Source organism: Dromiciops gliroides, chromosome 2 (genome assembly GCF_019393635.1).
Source record: "Dromiciops gliroides isolate mDroGli1 chromosome 2, mDroGli1.pri, whole genome shotgun sequence".
NCBI classification, from domain to species: domain Eukaryota; kingdom Metazoa; phylum Chordata; class Mammalia; order Microbiotheria; family Microbiotheriidae; genus Dromiciops; species Dromiciops gliroides.
This window is the reverse complement of record NC_057862.1, coordinates 105,227,706-105,249,911: the sequence shown is the minus strand read 5'-3', so window position 1 is coordinate 105,249,911 and position 22,206 is coordinate 105,227,706. Positions and strand designations below refer to the sequence as shown.

The window sequence follows — 22,206 nt, the reverse complement described above, 5'->3', positions numbered from 1 at the left end:
TTTAATGTGTTTCATAAATAAGTCAAAGAACTTAATAGATGTCTTATTGGTTTGCCTGAGGCTCAGGGAGAATTAAATTGGCTTGTCCACAGTCTTGGAGCTAATATCAGAGGTAAGATTTGACCTATGGTATTCTTTATGCCAAGGACAGCAAGCTATCCACTCCACCATGCTGCTTTAAAAACATCAGGTAGAGAAGCATGGTGGATAGAATTCTGAACTTAAAGCAGAAAAACCTGGCTTCCAATCTGTCTTCTGATACTTTGGACAAATCCCCTAACCACTCAGCCTATATTTTCTCAACTGTAGAATGCAGTTAATAATTATAAATAAAATGAGGGACAGCTAGGTGGCACAGTGGATAGAGCACCGGCCCTGGATTCAGGAGGACCTGAGTTCAAATCTGACTTCAGACACTTAACACTTACTAGCTGTGTGACTTTGGGCAAGTCACTTAACCCCAATTGCCTCACCAAAAAACAAAAACAAAAATAATTATAAATAAAATGGAGTTAATACCTTGTAGGTATGTGAATCAAAGGAAATGATATATGTATGGAGATGACGGATAGATGGATGGATGGATGATGGATAGATAATGTTTCATAAACTTTAAAACATTACAAGTCAGCTATTATTATTTCTTTAAGGTACTTTCTCCTCTGAAGGAAATCTCTGATGATTACAGAATATCCATTAGACCTAAAAGAGAAACTTGAAGGGTCAATTATTCCCCCTCTGGGAAATGATATGGGCAGTTTTGGAAGCTAGAAGTTGATTGCCCCAGGTTAACCCCCCCAAAAAATGTACCTCTGTATACTGTGATATCATCTTGATGAACCCCTAACTAGTAAAGACATGGTTGGAAACAACTGGGGAAATAGGTTCTGTCATATAGATGGTCTGGATGAAGTAGAGTGAAAAACAGACCTTAAAATACCCCCTTAAAATGCAAATACCTGCTCCAAAGCCACACCTTCAAATGTTAATAGCAAAACCTTAATTACCAGTTAATACATTCATTAAGGGTTAAGCTCTCCAGTGGGGATTATTAGAATTCTCAAAGAACCAAATCAAGCTTGAGACAAAGGAAAAAGGATGGGGACAAGTGTCAAGAAGTTTGCAGAAAACAAACCAAGCAGGAAAAAAAAATCATCATTGATAGGGGTGAAAAAAGGGCATCAGTGACAAACATGACTGATTAACTATGTTGCCAATAATCCAATTCAGTTAATTCATTCAAAACAATCTTTGCTAAAACCAGGATTAGATGTCAAAAGTGTCCCAAACTCTGGCAAACAACCATTAAATTTGTTAACAGTTGATTATGTAGATTAATACCAACAATTAGTGTTTTGCATTTTTGGGCTAACTACAAAAGGGGCTTGTTGCTACTTCCAGGGGTTTTATTTGTTTTTCCCAGAAATGAAAAGAAGTTGGGTGTTTCTATCCAAAAATGATAAAGTGATTGCTAATTTTTTAAAAATCAGGTGTTCCTTCTCTTTGGCTGTTTAGAAGGAATAACAAAGGGATTAGATTTGGTTTGGTTTCTTGGTGCCAAAGGAAGTAAATGTTTCAAGTCTCAATATAAATACCCACCAGGCCCAGGGTATGTGGATCCAAAGAAAACTATCAGTTTGATGGGAGCCAATGAAGTCTTTGCTTTTAAATGTCTTGTCATAAAATAGCCTTTGGCCTCCTTGGCCTCTGAATTTACCCAACAAGGCCAACTCCCACCAGAGGAAGGTGGAATAGCAAATTTGTGCTCTCTGATCCTAAAGCTCAAGCTGTCTACAATGCATAAATATTCTAACAAGTTTCATCTTGTCACAATAGCGTCATAATGTTGCTCTGTTCAGCACATGATAATGGCTTTGTAATTCAATTATTGGTAGTATTTGTCTTCCGGGATTTATCTGCTCTAAACCTCCGAACTCATGTAAAAACCCCTTACCATAAATCTCATAAATGCTCCAGCAGGTTCTGTCCCCTACCTCAGGGCACATCTTGCCATTCCTGTTCAGACCTTGACAGCATCTTCTAAATTATGGAATGGCTGTGTTTGGAGTTGTTGATTTTTTTAAATGCCAACAGCTGAGATAAGGATAAAAAATGTTAGTGCAGCTTCATTTTCCCTGGCTGTGCCCATCTTAGAGATAGATAGTACAGAACAGACAAAAAGCTGTCAGTACTAGCTTTGGCCCTAAAGGATCTGGGAGAATTAGTACTTCCCTGAGGCCCCTTCCCCCGATTCCCCATCCCAACATTAAAATGTGTTTTACTAGGCAACTGGCTTGTTCTTGCCTGGCCTCCTTGACAATATCACAAGTGAAAGCTCAAAATTTCTACAACTTGGTTCCAATGTTTGTCTCTGTATATTAAATCTCTACATTCCACATTGTCTCTCTTTACTCCCAGGCAAGGTAGCTTTCTCTCAGCTGCCATCTTTCCTTCTCAACTTTCGAATTCTGAACTCCATCTCTTACTTTAGAACAACTTCCCATTGCACTGTCTTCTTTCATTCCCCTAAATTACAAAGTTAGTCACCTCTCCTAAATTATGCATGACTCCAGAGAGCAGAATTATGACCAAAGGGGGAAAGTTCCTATGAGCTCCATTTTGGTTCAACACAAATATGAACTTCCTAAAAGTTAGACGAGCACAAGAATGGAATTATGTATCCTGTTATTGGAGGTATTCAAGCAGAGCTTAGATGACTATTGTTAAGGATTTTATAGGCAAAAATCCAAATTTGGGGTAAGGGTCGGTACTAGCTGATGTGAGATGCCCCTTCAAAATTGTAAATTCTTCACTTCCATGTTTGATTGTCCCTTTTAATCTTATGTTAAGAAAATACTTTCTCTAGATATATTAATGAAGTGAACGGGGGGATAACCACCAAACCCCATCACCTTTGTCTAGACCACACTTCAGTGGAAGCTGAGCTGGGTTCCCAAGGGCTATTTCCAGTATACCACCCCTGGTAATACCACAGTAGTATGGCTTAACACTGTAGTACTTGGCACCTTGGGAACTCTTGGTTCATGTAATAACTGTAATGAGTGGGAGATTTTTTTTTAAGTGAGGCAGTTGGAGTTAAGTGACTTGCCTAGGGTCACACAGCTAGCAAGTGTTAAGTGTCTGAGGCAGGATTTGAACTTAGGTCCTCCTGACTCCAGGGCTGGTGCTCTGCGCCACCTATCTGCCCAGGGTGGGAGATCTTTTAAAAGAGGAATGGCCACTGCATCAGGTACAGCTGCCTAATCAGAGACTTTAAAAGGGAAAGTAAACTCTCATTCCTACTGTTTATTCTTACTCTTTCCTGAATATATAATCAGAAAATATCTTTCTGAGACTTCTTGTGAGAGGGCAAAGAGTACCATTCATCCATCACAGCAGGGACATGTACTGCTTAGAGGTGCCTGATCCTAGATTTGTGGCCCTGGAAGTCACTTTTGATTCTGTTTGTTTTGCTCCTGGAACAGAGAAAATGAAACAAAAATGCTTGGATGGCTATCTCTAGCCTTAGAGGCAACTTCAGGATTTAGAAAATTTGGGAACTTCTTTTTCCTTCAGCTAAAATAGGTAGACAACATGAGGAATTTTCTACCACTATACTCTTCTCAAAGATGGCAACTAGTAGGAAATTTTCCCTGGGGGTGAGTCCAGCTTGGGGATATAAAGGAAATGAGAAAAGACCTGACCATTTTCTTAAAAGTCAGACTCTCCCAGAACTTAATCAGTGACTACATGGGAACCGTGAGTTGGGGTTCCTTAATGAGAGAAAGCATCCCCTACTCCTTCAACCAGTACTACTCTGTTGCTATAAAAGAATCCAGAGAAGGGAAAGTAACCATCCAACTGAACTTTTTAGAAACAGACAACATCTGGAGTATTTTGCTTAATTTTAAGTGCCATACTTTGACAGTATTAAGAGGTTTTTTTTTTTGTTTTTTTGTTTTTGTTTTTGTTTTTTTTTTTTAGTGAGGCAATTGGGGTTAAGTGACTTGCCCAGGGTCACACAGCTAGTAAGTATTAAGTGTCTGAGGCCGGATTTGAACTCAGGTACTCCTGACTCCAGGGCCGGTGCTCTATCCACTGTGCCACCTAGCTGCCCCCACTTTGGACAGTATTGACAACTGTAGCAAGTTCAATTGAAGATGTTTTTTGAAGTTTTAAAAACTCAAAACTGTGGCATATATACAATGGAAGATGAAGCCAAGGATGCTTAACATGAACAATAGAAGACTTAAAGGGGATGTACCCCTCATAGTTTTAGGGCAAAATTATTGAAGGGAGAATATTTTATCTCTTCATTGTTCCACAGAACAAAACCAAGAAAATAGACTGAAATTATGAGGGTGAACATTCAACAGCGGACAAAAAATACTTTCTAATAACTTAAGCTGTCCATGTTGAAAGGAGTGATCTTGAGAGATAGTGAGCACTATGCCACTGGAGATATTGAAGCTAAGGAAAGATGGATGGCCATCTGGTAGGGATTCTTGTTTTGAGAGGGATGTTACAAGATATGACCTCTATAGTCTCTTCCAACACTAAGATTCAGTGATCCCCAAAGATAACTCAAAATAATGTCCCTTTATCCATCTAAATATTCCCTCTAGTCTCTGCTTCCAGATTACTTCTCTACAACTTCTTGCAGAAAATATGGCTCTTAGCACCTTTCTAGCCAAACTATTCAGAGGACCTTGCAGAAACTGCTCCCTAGACTGCACTCCAGCACTACTCTATGCCTTTCACTTGACAAGAAACATTTCATTACCCTTGAGAGATGGGTGTATAACCTTGGTCTTTATTATTCCAAAGTAAGGGTTCTGTGCTCACCTCCTGGCTGCTTCTTGCACTACTTGAACTAATTCTACTATTAGCAAGTTATCCTTACAAATTAACTTAAAAGTTTTCTGTGGAAACCTGAGCCCCATGGCTTCTAGCTTTGCCCTCTCTACTAATGAGAATAATTGAACGCTGCCCTCTTCATCTTTATCAAATGCAACCAAACTCCCTCATTGCTTACGCTCTCACACCAACTACATTTATTCTAACCCAAAGGAAATGGAACTTGGCTGTGTTTCTCTATTTCCACTAAGAGCCATCTGAATGACAAGAAACAGAAAATGGAAGAGAAAAAAATACATGATGACAACAAAAACAACAACAAACTTTATTAATATGTCAAAAACAGGCTTCTTTTGAGCTCTTAAATCCAAATGTTACATAAAGCAAAGGACAATGTGTGACCTCCACCCTTTGAGTTCTGTAAAATACCCTTTGCTTTAACATCCTGGCTTTTCAGATGTCCAAAGTGAAGAGCATTCAGTGTACAGGCTAACACATACTTTCTCTGGAAACCACCCAAGCCGATCTTTCCTATTTCCTAATGTGCCCTCAGCCGATAATTTTTAATCCCTATTTGAAGTGGGTCCGTGAAATGTGCCCTTATTAGTTTCTTTTTTCTAAGAAAAAAAATGTAATGAGACCATTCTTTCTTCAAGTTAAAACATGTTATTGAAAGGTAATTTGTGTATTATATACATTGAATATAAAATGGTTTCTAGTTGAGGTAGCTTTAGCAGCTCTGAAGGACCTGACAAGCTTAGTTGAGCAACTCATTCTCACTTTGCACAGGACAGGAAGAAGCCAAGGAATTCATAGGGCAAGGAGGGAAACAGTTGCTTATATTTTCCTTCAAACTGAACTGATGCTCTTTGGAGCAGCTGTCTTATACCCTTGGGCAGAATGGAGTTGGAGAAGTAGAGAGTAAAGGGTAGTATGAGCTGGCTTTAGTCAGTTACCCAAATTCCACACTAAGGACAAGGCTCCAGGGTTCAGTTGCACCTACCATGTGCCAGTCAGCTGGAGGAAGATGACCCAACCCAGGGCAATAACTACCACTGACAGACAGCCTCTAGAAACAGGCTATGCTTAAATCCTAATAGTGGCCTATTAGCTAGAGGGTAGTAGGTGGTGCAGTGGATTGAGTGCTACACTTGGAGTCGGGAAGACCTAAATTCAAATGTGGCCTCATACATTAGCTGTATTACCTTGGACAATTAATTTAATCTCAACTTGCCTCAGTTCCCTCAACTATAAAATGGAGATAATAGCACTTAAGCTCCCAGAGTTGTGAGAAATAAGATTACATTTGTAAGACACTTAGCACACTGTCTGGCACATAACAGCCACTATATAAATACTTATCTCTTCCCTCCATACACACCATCCCCCATGAGGAGTGTCAGCACGTAAAACTGATAATGCTACATACAAATGGGAGATACTGTTCCAGGGTACACTGGAAGTGGGAGTAGGTGGAAGAATAAGTAGATTCCCTTCAAAGATAAGTAGATGACTGCCCAGAAGATATTGCCCCTTCTATTAAAACACTCATATCAACAAGGGCTAAGTGCAGTTGTTATCTATACTGCGTGTTGCTTAAGTAGGTAGCTGAAATGGTAGATAGAGTAGCCAGTATGAAGTCAGGGAGACATGAGTTCAAATCCAACCTGAGACACTAACTGGCTATGTGACCATTGTCAAATCATCTGACTTCTTTTTATCTCAGTTCCTTCATCTTTAATATGAAGAGAATAATAGCACCTATTTCCAAGGGCTGTTGTGAGGATCAAATGAGACACTATTTGTAAAGCACTCAGCACAATGTCTGGCATGAAGTAGGTACTATATAAATATTTGCTATTAACATTAGTAAAAATAGTATTGGAGGGTAGGGTATGATAGTCTTTTGCTTTTTAATGCCATTGCTATACTTTAATAAAACTGTTCTTTGTTAATTATGTTGGCTTAAGTGCTTGTAGGGCATCTGGGTCCTAGAAAGGCAAACAGGCCAAAGTCAGAGATCCCTAGGCTAACCTCTTCGTGGACACTAAGCCACAAAAAAACTTATTGAGAGACTCCAAAGACTAAAAGAAGTTCATGACTGCTAAGATCTGATATCATGAGTCACAAATTATCTATGGCAAGCATATATAATGGATTTTAGGATAGTCCTAATTTCTAAAATTTTCTAAAATACTTTTTAATGAGAATTTTCCAAAGAAACACCTTTGGTTAGATTATTTGTCACAAATTCTGATTCAGAAAATATTTGCACCATGATCTGTAGATTGACTTAGTTAAATCTAGGGATGTACAGCATCTAAAAGCTGACTACCAAATTATACATGGGCATGTATGTATATACATATATGTATGTATGTATACCGTTAATCTTAAAAAGACAAAAGTCATGTGTCAGATTGTGATGTCGCCTCCATTGATACACATCGGTAGCTACCAGTTGGACGTCATAAGCCAATTCTCGTATCTTGGCTCTATTGTCAGTGACAATTTGTCACTTGATTCTGAGATTAATCAGAGGATTGGGAAAGCTACTTCAAGCATGTCTAAGCTTGCCAAGCGTGTCTGGGCAAACAGTAAACTGACAAGACGAACCAAATTTGCCGTCTATAGAGCATGCGTCCTGAGTACCTTACTGTATGGCAGCGAAACATGGACTGCATACACTAGACGAGAGAAGAAGCTTAAAAGCTTCCATGTGCTGCCTTCGGCGCATCCTTGGCATATCTTGGTCAGATAGGATCACCAACACACAAGTGCTCCAACGTGTGCAACTTCCTAGCATCTATACACTACTGAAACAAAGACAGCTGCGCTGGCTCGATCATGTGCACCGCATGCAAGACGGGAGCATTCCTAAAGACCTACTCTATGGCGAGTTAGCCTCAGGCCAAAGACCTGCTGGATGCCCCCAGCTTCACTACAGAGATGTATGCAAGCGAGACTTGAGGGCTCTGGGAATAGACACTGGCAGCTGGGAGGAGATGGCCAAGGACCGCGCCGGATGGAGTTCAGTACTCAGGAGCAGCTTGTGCTCGGCTGAGATGGGCCTCCAAGTTCTGGAGGAAGAAAAACGAATGAGACGCAGGAACCGACAGGCAACAGAGAGCACGGTTTTCTGATGTCCTCATTGTGGCAGGAGCTGCGGCTCCCGTATCGGACTGCACAGCCACACTGTGGACTGTGGCTCTTCAAGGCGCTGATCCATGGTCGTTCCCGACTGGCAGAAGTCTACTGTATATGTGTCTATACTTAACCATAACATTCATGAGGATTATAGACTAAAGTATGAAGGGATTGTGATTCAAAACAATTTAATCCACATTTATTAAACATCTGTGACATGTGAATCACTATGCTAGGCAGTGGGAATTCAAAACCAAAATGACCTCTGCTCATATAAACATTACATTCTCCTCAAGGGATGGAACACATACAGAAATCGGCAAGTTCAAGGTCATTTGAGGGCGCGCGTACGCACACGCACACACACACACACACACACACACACACACACACACACTAATAAATTATGGAAATTAAGAAAAGTTCCAAGGACCAAACATGAGCTGAGTCTTGAAGAAACATGAGCACTCAAAGGCAGAAGTAAGGTAGGAGGACATTCCAGGCTTGTTGAATGACTTGGAAAAAAAACGAATGAAAAGAAAAGCCAGATTTTGGAACTGGAACCCTGGAGAATAGGATTAGCTTCACCTATTGGAAGAAGCATGGGACAAAGTGGGGTGAGGGGAACATCAGAGCAAAACACTGGCTCAGGAGTCAGAAGACCTCGGTTCAAACCCTGCCTCTGCTATGTATTATTTAGGTGACCTTGGGAAAGTCACTTAACTTCCTTTAGTCTTAATTTCCTCATCTATAAAAGGTGGCAGTTGAGCGAGATGGCCTCTGAGATCTCTTCTAGCTGTAAATCATTGATTCTATGGGAGTACAGCTGAACTGTGGAGCAGACCAAGCAAAGTAAGGGATCAGTAACATGCACCTTTGGTTTACAGAAAGTTAATTGGTGAAAGCAAGAAAAAAGAGCTGAGGAGCTGGGTGAGATGCACCCTCAACTAAAGGAGAGCTGAATTAAAAGCAACAACAAAGTAGACCCAAGTGGCAGCTCAGCTGAGAAAAATAATGATTCCCACCAGGATGGATTATGGAACACATCAATGGTAGTGAGAGGATCAATGACACTTAATGAGTATAAAAGAGCTATGATGGAGAGGTAGAGAAGGGCCCTGGACAAATAAACCAATGAGGAGCAATAATCAGAGGGGAAGTTTAAGAAATAAATAAGACTCTATACAGAGAGGATATATAGGGGCAGCTAGGTGGTGCAGTGGATAGAGCACCAGCCCTGGAGTCAGGAGGACCTGAGTTCAAATACGGCTTCAGACACTTGACACTTAGTAGCTGTGTGACCCTGGGCAAGTCACTTAACCCCAATTGCCTCAACAGAAAGAAAGGAAGGAAGGAAGGAAGGAAGGAAGGAAGGAAGGAAGGAAGGAAGGAAGGAAGGAAGGAAGGAAGGAAGGAAGGAAGGAAGGAAGGAAGGAAGGAAGGAAGGAAGGAAGGAAGGAAGGAAAAAGAAAAAAAAGAAAAAGAGGATATATAAAGAGGATGGGGCAGCTAGGTGGTACAGTGGATAGAGTGCTGGACCTGCAGTCAGGAAGATGTAAGTCCATATGTAGCCTCAAACTAGCTGCATGACCCTGAGTAAGTCACTTAACCCTGTTTGTCTCAGTTTCCTCATCTGTAAAATGAACTGGAGAAGGAAATGGCAAACCACTCCTGTTTCTTTGCCAAGAAAACCTAAAAGGTTTTAAGTAGAGAGTAAAGGGTAGTATGAGCTGGCTTCAGTCAGTTACCCAAATTCCACACTAAGGACAAGGCTCTAGGGATCAGTTGCACTTACTATGTGCCAGTCAGCTGGAGGAAGATGACCCAACCCAGGGCAATGACTACCACTGACAGACAGCCTCTAGAAACAGGCTATGCTTAAATCCCTAAAAGGGGGTCATGAAGAATCAGATATGACTGAAACAACTGAACAACAACAAAAATATAAAGAGGAGTTCTGATATATGAGCCCTTTATTCTCTCCACCTGAACTAAAGTCATTCTCTGGTCAATATTGTAAATCATAGAGATAATATACATCTGTGGAGGAAGATTATTCTTTGCAGGGTATATTTACTCATGAGCTCAGGTTCAAGTCTTCTGTGTTTCTATTAACATCTAAATAAACCTGCTAATATTTAAAATTTTATGAACCTACATACTTATAAGAGGAAGTGGTAACCACCCTTGAAAAACGACATATATCACTGTTCCAAGATCATCCCAAAGGTTGTAATGAAACAGAAAAGCTAATCTTTCTATAAAGTACATCTGAGGCCCTCAAATCAGGGGGAAGCCATTAACAAAAGGGACTTTCATCCATGTCACTGATAAACATTAAACAGTACAGAGCAAAGGACAGATCTGTAGGATTTCCCAGTAGAGACCTCTCTTCAATTTGAAATGAAGACATATCAGAGGGGCTCTGACAAAGTGAAGCGTATCTAGATGATGATCACCAGGATTGTTAAGCTTCCCCAAATCATCCAATATGAGGAATATTTGAAGGAAAAAGTAATATTTTTTAATAAACATTTTTATTTAAGGTTTTGAGTTCCAAATTCTATCCCTTCTTCCCTTTCCTCACCTCTCCTCTCCCTGAGGTGGTAAGAAATCAGATAGGTTATACATGTGAAATTGTGTAAAGCATTACCATATTAGTCATCTTGTATAAGAAAAATCAAATAAAAGAAAAAATGAAGAAAGTGAAAAATAGCACGCTTCAGTCTGTGTTCAATCAATATCCATTCTTTCTTTGGAGATGGATATCATGCTTCATCATTAGCTAAAAAATAATAATAATAATAATATTTAACCTGGAAAAGAAAACAGGGGAGGGTAAGATGTCCTTTCTTGTTGTTCAGTCCTGATTCTTGGTGACCCTATGAACCATAAAGTCCATGAGATTTTCTTGGTAGATAATGGAGTGATTTGCCATTTCCTTCTCCAGTGGATCAAGGCAGACAGAAATTAAGTGACTTGCCCAGGGTCATATATATACCTAGTAAGTGTCTCAAGACACATTTGAACACAGATCCTCCTGTATCCAGGCCCAGTGTTCTATCCACTGAGTCATCCAGCTGCCTCCTAGGCAAACTGAGGTTAAGACTTGCCCAAGGTGGGGCAGCTAGGTGGTGCAGTGGATAGAGCACCGGCCCTGAAGTCAAGAGGACCTGAGTTCAAATCCAGCTTCAGACACTTAACACTTACTAGTTGTGTGACCCTAGGCCTCCCCACCCAAAAAAAAAAAAAAAAAAAAAAAGACTTGCCCAAGGTCACATAGCTTGTAAGTTTCTGAATCCAGATTTGAAAACAGGTTTTCCTGACTCCAGTCTCAGGTCTCTCTATCCACTAAGCCATCAAGTTGTCCCTATAGCCTTTCTTACATGAGCAATTAAAATTAATCTTATGGAATTTGGACAGCAAAACTAGAAATATGATTTGAAAATGGAGCTTTTCAGAAGCGTCATTATTCTTCTGATACCTTTGAGAACTACTGACAGTACTCACATGCTTATTTTTCATTGCCCGATATGTTCCTTACCCTTTCCAAGAAAGGTCACTCATTGGAGGAAGGGGTAGAGGATGAGGTTTGTCCCTCCATATTGGGGACCATTTCCATAGTTCCCATCTGCTCATTATTATTTCCTTCTAGTTACTCTGACTCCCTACTACTTACCAAAGAGATAAACAGTTACTGCATAGCCACCACTCCCATTCCCCCTTCTGCTGTCCTCCCCATATTTCATAGCTCCCCTGCTGCTCTTTTCATTTTCCAGCAAGTAGAGGTAATTTCAATATTGCACTGTTCCCAAAGGTCAACTTCCTTACTAATAACCTGTGTGGGAAAACCTTGAAAATGGGTTTAGACCTCTGTGGTTCTTAAGCTTTCTTCACATACAACCCAAAGATTTACATGAAAAGTTCCTGGCAGAGGACTCCTGGGGGAGGATCCCCCTTCTCCTTGTACTTTGAAGCACAGTCTTTTTCTCCAATCCCACTTAGGCACATGGTGACTAGTTGCCTTCCCTCTCTGTTCTCTAAGCACTACAGCTCATGGTGATATTCTATTGAATTATTCCTCAAATCCCCATATTCCTCATGAGCAGCTGGCAAAGGTGTCCAAATGACCTATCAGTGATTCCCAAGATAGCAAGGAAACGGGTAGACATAAGGATGGTTGAATGGCATTCCAGTACCTGTTCCTTTGAGCTCCTGTACCTTTTCAATAGGGAGAGATCTATGCACACAGCCTGTTAGAACACCTAACTTCCTAAGGAAGAAACTGTATGCTCCCTGAAGGCCAATTGACAATTGCTTTTACCAAGTAGGTAGCTTAGATTAGCCCCTTTCAAACAACTGTATTTGAATTTATGAAAAGGTCATCAAAGCAACCTGTTGTAAAAGTAAACTCACCAAATCTTTCTAGTTATGCTTAAAAACTCTTGTGCAGTTTGAAGCAACTTATTTGGAAGGTTGTTAATAATTTAGCTTTGACTCTACCTTTCACATCAGCACCTAAGAATTTCTGAGCACCAGAACATTTTTAAAAGAATATTGGGTTCTAAATCACTATTGGTTATTAGAATTAAATAAAAACAACTCTGAGGTAATACCTCACACTTATAAGAAATGACAATTGCTGGAGGGGAATGAAGAAAAATAGGTAGACTAATGTACTGTAAGTAGAGTGGTGAACTGGTACAACCATTTTGGAGAAAAATTTGGAACTATGTCCAAAGGGTTATAAAGCTGTGCATATACTATGACCCAGCAATACCTCTACTAGGTCTATATCCCAAAGACATCAGTGAGAAAAGAAAAGAACTCGTATGTACAAAAATATTTATATCAGCTCTTTTTATGATGGCAAAGAGTTAGAAATTGAGGGGATGCCCATCAGTCAGGAAATAACTGAACAAATTGGGGCATACGATTTTGATGGAGTACTATTGTACTATAAGAAATTTTGAGGGGTGTGGTTTTAGAAAAACCTAGCAAGAACTGTAAAAACTGATGCAAAATGAAGTGAGAAATACCAGGCGATCATTGTGCACAGCAACAACAATGTTGTAATGATGATTAACTGTGAAAGACTTGGCTACTCTGATCAATACAATGATTCAAGACAATTCCAAAGGAGTCATGATGAAAAAATTTTATCCACCTCCTGAGAGGAAAATGATGCACTCTGAATGCAACTGGAAGTATAATTTTCTCTCTTTCTCTCTCTTTCTTTTTGCAATATGACTAATGTGGAAATATATTTTTCATTATTTCACATGTATAATTAATATCATACTTTTTGCCTTCTTGACAGATAGGGCAGGAGTGCAAGGGAGAGAATTTTGAACTCAACATTTAAAAAGAAAAGAATGTTTAAAATAAATAAATAAATAAATGAGGGTATTGGTAAGTCCTTGTGGTTTTCATCAACTATTTTACTATTTACAAAAGCTTAAGCCAAACTTGAGAGCTTAGGCCAGTAAGAAGCTATGAAACTTAAATCAGGAGCTTCTGGAACTTTGTGCAGTCATGTTAGATAGCCTCCACCAGGAGATGTTATGATACAGGCTTGCTTTTTTCCTTTATGTGCCCTTTTGTGTAAGTGGAGAGACCTAGCTCAATGTAAACACCAGTGCTTTACCTACCCTTCCTCTCAGCATGATCCATCAGACTTCGCTAATTCAGAATTTACTGGAAAACAGTGGATTTTAAAAAGAGTGAAAAGTCTGAACTGTGGGATATTCTCACAGAAAGAGGAACCGTGTTATTTTCAGGGACATCCAGCAACAACAATGAGGCAAATTCAGTGTTACTTGGTAGATGCTCTATTTCAATGACTAGACTTGAAAGATTTCAAATTAGCATCATTATAGGTAATATATTTCCTGCTCGGTTTACAAGTGCACTGTTTATATAGTGATAATCATAATAATAACTAGAACTGCTATAGCACTTTAAGGTTTACAAAACACTTTCAATAGGTAAGTGCTTGAAAATACTTGGTACACTGAGTGTAGTAAAACGCCCCTTCAAATGTTGTTTCAATGTTCATGTGCAAGAAAAAAACCCTTTTTCACTAACAAGGCAGAAATAGATTTCACCCTAAGCCTAGTGTAAATTTTCATAAATTTCAAATCAACAAGACCTGTGTTTTCAAGCTAAGTGAGTATCCTATAGCCATCAGGTTGTAGAATTTGAATGAGGGCTAGATTTGATATGGATATGAAGATGCTTACCTTTTAATTTATCCTTCATAAACTTTACTGAATTATTTCAGGACTACATATAGAGCTATACATATGTATACACACATACATACATATATGAATGCATACATGAGTACTTTCAGTCAGCTTGGAATAGTGGACAGAGTGCTAGACATGAAGTCAGGAATACTTGGGTTCAAATATCACCCCAGACATTTAGCAAGGCATAACTCTCATGATTTTCACATTTCTCACCTGTAAAATGGTTATTAAAACAGCATCAAACTTCATATTTTGGATCTGAAAGGCCTCAAAAGCTTCTAGTCTAATGCCTTCATTTTATACATGAGAAAACTAAAGCTGGGAAAGGTTAAGAAACACGCCCAAGGTCACGCAGGTAAAGCATCAGAGGCAGGACTTCAGTCCAAGTCTTCTGACTTAAGAATCATTTTGTCTTTGTGGAAGGTAGGTGGCAAAGTGCATAGAACACCAGCCCTGGAGTCAGGGGCACCTGAGTTCAAATCTGGTCTCCCACGCTTACTACCTGTATGACGCTGGGAAAGTCACTTGATACTGTTTGCCTCAAAAAGAAAAATAAAATCATTGTTCTTTTGACCATACCAGGCTTCAAGGATGAAAAAGAGAAAATGTATACAAAGTGCCTTAAAAAACTTACATTGATATAGAAAAAGTGAACTATTAATTCAGTCACAGTTAATCATAGTCTTGTCCTAGGTACTAAAAGGATGTAAAAATAAAGCAACTTACTTAGGAGAAAAAAACACACCCAGAAACTTGAAACTACCATATATCCCTTTAAGCCAGTATCATACATTAACACAGACACTAAATATTCCAGGCTTGAGAGCAAAGGAGGTCAACATGGGCTAGAGATACCTACACTGATAGAAGAGACTTTATTTGATCTGATGTTTAAAAATGGTACCAGAGAGATCTGGGCAGTAGCAGAGAAAAGATGGATAAACTTTCAAGCTACAGAAACCCCCTTTTTAGTGTTTATGTTCCCTAGTGATGAAAACAAAGGGCCAGCTTTACAGGAGTACAACTGTGTTATCTCTCACCAGGCTCGTCTCCAAATGGGCTGCCTTTTCAGGAGGCATCAGTAGTTTTAACGGTTTCTCTAATGCAGTTCTTGCCTTTCAATTCCCAAAGGGGTTTTAGTGTAGCATTTGAAAATGAGAGAGATAAAAATGTATTTTTCTTGGATGTATCTAAGAGTGTACAGGAGGGGAATGGCAGGCCTTTAGTGATAGGTGCTGTATCATACATACATACATCCTGAGACAAACGTGTAGAGAAATGAATGGCACATATGCTTGGCTTGGCTTTGGTGTGTTCATTTTTAAGAGAATGGAAAGGGACATTTCTATGGCCCAGCCGCAATCTGCTCATGAGAACAGCTCCCTCAGAATGCCCTGCCTCTGACAATGTATGCTTAAAAGATTTGTTCTAAGCTTACAGCAAAAGGTGTATTCCAACTTAGAGGCCACTTCAAAAATTCCTCTCTGGAGTCAAGTTCATAAGCCTGACCAAAAAAATGATAAAGGAAAAGGATGAAGGGAGCAGAGGAAAGAAAGGAAGAAAAGGGGTAAAGATCTGCTTGTATGAACCTTACTTTCCTGTTTGACAGATTGGGTACAAAGTTATGCTGGGCCTTCCCTTTCTTGGCTCAATCACTCAGCACCAAAATTTCTACCTGTATTCTATTCTATTTGATACTACAATTGTGAGGTACTACATATGTGCATAGGTTTTGTAATTCCCCTTGTAGCTCATAAACTCCAGGAGAAAAAGGGCCAGATCTGAATGATTTCTGTATTGCTCACTGACTAGAAGTTTCATTCCATTTTGTTCAAATCAATAAACATTTATCAAGCACTCCCTATCTTCTACACAGCAGACAAAGATAAAAATCAAACTGACCCTGCCCTCAATGAGCTTCCATTCATTGTTGCCTTTTGCTTTAATGACAGTCATTTTCCCCTTAGCCAGCCTCACAACATTGAAAGAAGCTTAAACTTAAATAAATAACAAAACTAATAATCAACATAGTAATAATAATAGTCAATATTTATATAGCACTTTAAGGTTGCAAAGAACTTAATATTTTCACATTTCTGATTAGAGCTATATACACAGAGAAGTAAATTTTAAAATATATAAAATAAATACAAAGGAATTTGGGAGACAGAATTATCAAGTTGGGGATGTGCACAAGAAGGAACTAGAACTTGAGTTTAGTCTTTTAGGAAGCTTAGGAATTCTAGCACAGTTCTTGGCACATAATACATGTTAAAATAAATAGTAGAAAAATCATCATTTGGTCTTATTTGGAGACTTGTAGTGAAACTTAAAAATTCCAAACAGGCTTTGCTTCTTCCCCAATGTGACTGAGAACCCTCCTGGATGGAAAAAAACCAGGTCATTCCCAAACCAGAACAATTAATGTTATACCAACAATCTGATGGCCCAATCCAGGGCCATTTGGGCTGTTTTCTCAGTATATGAAAGGAGACATTATCACATTCTTACCAGTAGAATCTGTTTGGAACGACTCCTTCCTGGAGAAGCTGCCATCTCCTCCCAAATTCTGCAGAGCTGTATAACTGTAGAGAAGAGAAAGAGACCTCAGTTGTGTAAACCTGCACAGGGTGAAACACCAGATTGCTCCATCAACAAGTATAGGATGGGCCAAAAGTCCTGAAGGAATCTGATGTTTAAATAACTTTTTGGAAATTATTTTCTTTATTTCATATATGTATACATACACACATACTGTATATGATGCTATGGTAATATAAATTAAAAACAAAAAATAAAGGAGTTAGTAAATATTGAAACTCCTTTGTGACTTTTCTCCCACCCTGTATAATGTTTAGATGAGGCTCTGGCTGAGGCTTAGGGTTTATCTAAAGAAGCAGAGGGAAATAAGGATGGAAGAGTTGGAGTCAGTGAATAGAGATTATCAGGCTATACAATGAGAAGTGCCATCTCTTAAGGAAACATACCCTGATCTTCCCCCTCTTACTTGGTATCATACATCTTCAAAAAGTACTTTGCCCATATCTTGTATTCTGTGTACATGTGGCTCCTCCTATATACATACATATACATATATGTATGTGTATGAATGTATATAGAATATGTACATATACACACATAAGATCCTTAAGGGAAAAATATCCATTTTATTTTTGTCTTTATATGGTATCCGGCACATAGTAGGTGCTTTATGGATGCTTGTTAAGTTGCTGTTGAATGAAAACACCATTGTGACATCTGAGGACAACTGAGTATTTACTGTTCTTAATGAAAGATCCTGACCAGTCCACTTCTTTCCCCTCTCTATACTCCCCCACACCACCCCCCCTTAATATGATTCTCAAATCCTATTGTATACCAGACATTCATCAGCTAGCCTTCTCTCTGACAATGCACACATTCTGGATCCTATAAAATCTAACTTATTTTGAAGATGTCGTTTACTCCCATAAGAAACCTTTCATGTTTAGTTTTATTTACTTGCAATTACTCTCTGACCTCAATATCTTCTATAATACAATACACATTGTTAATACTATATTAATTTCAACATTTTACTAGTACCATTGTATGTATCATATCTTTCATGTGTGTCTTGACTGTTTTCTCCCCTAACCCAGTATGTAAAGGGAATGGTTTTAGAGGCCCATCACGGACACAAGCTGGAAGTTGAAGGACATCAGAGAGGGCCAATAAAACAGGGGGGAAGGAAGCCAGCCACTCTCCTCCTTGAAATTTTGTGTGCTATGTATCCTAGAGGCTCCCCTTCCCAGAGAAGCTGAACTGTGACATGTAAGTACAAAGGGAAGATGCTCTGTGGGTAGGGTGGTGAGAAGCTGCCTCTTTAAGAAGTCAGAAGAAGAGAATCTTCCTTACCTTGGCAGAAATGTTTATTAAAATTTACTGATGTCAGGCATAGAGAATACCTGTAACCCCTACTACTGAGGAAGCTTAGACTGGTGGATTGCTTAAGCTCAGCAGGATGAAGCCAATCAAGTGTCTGCACTATGTCCAGCACCAGGAGTAAGAAATTAACAGGATGCCTGAGGAGGGGCAAACAAGCCCAAGTTAGAAACCAAGTAGATCAAAGCTCCTAGAACAATGCCAATCAACAGTGGGATCAGTCCTATGAATGGCTGCTACACTTTTAGCCTGACCAAGACTGGGAGACTCAGTCTCCATATATATGGATATATGGGTACATGGATGAATGGATAGATAGATGGATGAATGTATATGTGGATGGAAACTAAACAATATACAGAGAGGTAATTTACACTAAGGGTTAATCAAGGATAGGAAAGGACACAGTGGACAGAGAAAGGACAAGGTTCTCCTTCTATACTTCACCCACAGCCCTCCCTGCCAACTAACACACTTTGGATATAAATATTACAAAACTAGCAAGTGTGACCTTTTTAAGAAGGAAAGGCATTAACAAATGAGGCAAGCTAAAATGATTCTAGCAAAGGCAGAATTCATCTGGGGTAGAAGAGGTGAAGTACTTGTTCCTGAAAGGGAGCTTTTGGGGAAGGGACTGAAGGTTTTGGCAGACCTTTAGTTTGAGAAGACCTCTTGGACCAAGAAGAAGGTGTTCTGTTTGGCTCAGGAGGGCATTTGGCTTGAGGTATAATTTGGAGGCATTATTTGACTTAGGCTGGACAGTGCCTTTTTGTTTGGTTCTGAAGAGGTATAGAGTGTAGTGTGGACCAAGAAGAAAGGAAGGATGCAACTCCTTTTCCTTTTTGTGGAGGTAATTGGGGTTATGTGACTTGTCCATGGTCACACAGCTAGTAAGTGTCTGGAGCAAGATTTGAACTCAGGTCCTTTTGACTCCAGGGCCAGTGCTTTATCCACTGATCCACCTACCTGCCCCTGGGATGCAACTTCTTAATACTGGCTCTACTTTAGGCCTAAGGAAGAGATGTAAAAGGACCTTCAGGTTTCCTCATAGGTTGTCAAAAACTTAGAGAGAGGTTGAGAAGAGAATGTATCTCATAGTAAAGTTTCGGCTAGAAAGCTCTTTGGTTGTCTGTTGCCCTCAGGATATTTTTTTTTCTTTCATTTATTTAGAATTTTGTTTTTCCCCAATTACATGCAAAAACAATTTCAATGGGACCACCTGGGTGGGACAGTGGATAGAGCACTGGCCCGGGATTCAGAAGGACCTGAGTTCAAATCCAGATTTAGACACTTGACAATTACTAGCTGTGTGACTCTGGGCAAGATACTTAACCCTCATTGCCCCGCAAAAAACCCCAAACAAACGAAAAAACAATTTCAACATCCATTTTTAAAACTCTGTGTTCCAAATTCTCTTGCTCCCACCCGCCCCAAGAACGCAAAGAATTCAATATAAATCATACATGTGTAGTCATGCAAAACATTTGCACATTAGTCAGGTTGTGGAAGAAAACAGACAAAAAAACCCCCTTAAGAATAAGAAACTTAAAAAAAATATATATGGTTCAATCTGTATTCAGACACATCAGTTCTTTCTCTGGAGATGGATCACATTTTTGATAAGTCCTTCAGAGTTGTCTTGGATCATTATATTGCTGAGAATAGCTGAGTCATTCACAGATGATCATCTTACAATATTGCTATTACTTTGTATACATTACATTTCACTTTGCATCAGCTCATGTAAATCTTTCCAGGTTTTTCTGAGAGCATCCTGCACATCATTTCATATAGCACAATAGTGTTCCATCATAATCCCCCCCCCCATTATGCCCTTCCCCTGCCACTTTCCTGTAGGGTAAGATAGGTTACTATATACTCAATTGAGACAATTCCAATGATAGCAAGGTTGGTTCACTCCCCAGCACCTCCGTCATCTTCCCTTCCACTGGATAAGCTTTTTCTTGCTTCTTTTATGTGGGATACTTTACCTCATTCCACTGTTCCCTTTTCCTTTCTCCCAGAGTATTCCTCTTTTACCCCTTAATTTTATTTTTCTAAAGATTTCATCCCTTCATATTCAACTCACACCTGTATCCTCTGTCTAAATATATACCATCTACCTGCCCTAATAATGAGAATGTTCTTATGAGTTACAAGTATCATCTTCCAATATAGGAATGTAAACAGTTTAACTTTTTAATATCCCTTCCTTATAATTTCTTTTACCTATTTACCTTTTTATACTTCTCTAGAGTCTTATATTTGAAAGTCAAATTTTCTATTCAGCTCAGATCTTTTCAAAAAGAATGACTTAAAGTCCTCTCTTTTATTGAATTCCCCCCCGCCCCCGGATTATACTCATTTTTGCTGGGTAGGTGATTCTTGGTTGTAATCCCAGTTCCTTTGCACTCCAGAGTATCATATTCCAAGCCCTCCAATCCTTTAATGTAGAAGCTGCTAGATCTTGTGCTATTCTGACTGTGGTTCCACAATACTTGAATTGTTTTTTCTGACTGTTTGCAATATTTTCTTCTTGGCCTGGGAGGTCTGCAATATAGCTATAATATTCCTGGAAGTTTTCATTTTGGGATCTCTTTCAGGAGGTGATCAATGGATTCTTTCAATTTCTATTTTACCTTCTGGTTCTAGAATAACAGGGCAATTTTCCCTGACAACTTCTTGGAAGATGATATCTAGGCTCTTTTTTTGATCATGGACTTCAAGTAGTCTAATGAATTTCAAATTATCTCTCCTGGATCTATTTTCCAAGTCAGTTGTTTTTCCAATGAGATATTTCATATTGCCTTACATTTTTTTCATTCTTTTGGTTCTGCTTTATTGTTTCTTGATTCCTCATAAAGTCATTAGCTTACATTTGCTCACCCCTAATTTTAAAGGAATTATTTTCATCAGAAAGCTTTTGTACTTCTTTTTTCCATTTGGCCAATTTGGCTTTCCAAGGCATTCTTTTCCTCACTGGCTTTTTGTACCTTTTTTTTTTTTTTTTTAACCATTTGGCCTTGTCAGTTTTTTAAGGTGTTATTTTCTTCAGTATTTTTTGTCTCTCCTTTACCAAGCTGTTGACTTTTTTTTTCATTATTTTCTTGCATCACTATCATTTCTCTTTCCATTTTTTTTCCTTGCTCTCTCCCTTCCTTTATTTTCAAAGTCCTTTTTTTGAGCACTTTTATGTCCTGAGACCAATTCATATTTTTCTTGGAAGCTTTAGATGTAGGAGCTTTGATTTTATTATCTTCTTCTAAGGGTTTATCTTGATCTTCATTGTCACCATAGAAAGGTTCTATGTTCCCCAATTGAGAAATGGCAAAGGATATGAACAGTTTTCAGATGATGAAATTAAAACTATCCAAAACCATATGAAAAAATGTTCTCAATCATTACTGATTAAAGAAATGCAAATTAAAACTACTCTGAGGTACCACCTCATACCTATCCAATTGGCTAATATGACAAAAATCAAGAATGATAAATGTTGGAGAAGCTGTGGGAAAATTGGAACAGTAATGCACTGTTGGTGGAGCTGTGAACTTATCCAACCAATCTGGAGAACAATTTGGAACCATGCCCAAAAGGCTTTAAAACTGTGCAACCAGCAATACCACTACTAGGTCTGTATATCAAAAAGATCATGGAAAAGGAAAAAGGACCCACATGTACAAAAATATTTATAGTTGTTCTTTTTGTGGTAGCAAAGAGTTGGAAACTGAGGGGATGCCCATCAATTGGGGAACGGCTGAACAAGTTGTGGCATATGAATGTAATGGAATACTATTGTGTTGTAAGAAATGATAAGTAGTAGATGGATTTCGGGAAAACCTTGAAAGACTTACATGAATTACTGCTGAGTGAAATGAGCAAAACCAAAAGAACACTGTACACAGTATCGACAACATTGTATGATGATCTACTGCGATAGACATGGCTCTTCTCAGCAATGCAATGATCCAAGACAATGCCAAAAGACTTATGATGGGAAAATGTTCTCCACATTCAGAAAAAG

The 22,206-nt window shown here is 39.0% G+C and overlaps 1 protein-coding gene across 6 annotated transcripts in view; it reads right to left on the bottom strand.

Annotated features, from left to right (window-relative positions):
- Window positions 1-22,206, bottom strand: part of SORCS1 (sortilin related VPS10 domain containing receptor 1) — a 766,642-nt gene that overhangs the window by 220,288 nt on the left and 524,148 nt on the right. For all 6 annotated transcript variants that reach the window (XM_043988103.1, XM_043988104.1, XM_043988101.1 and 3 more), the window contains exon 5: window positions 16,770-16,843. In XM_043988103.1, the coding sequence (XP_043844038.1) occupies window positions 16,770-16,843 (74 nt within the window). The remainder of the gene's footprint in view (window positions 1-16,769; window positions 16,844-22,206) is intronic.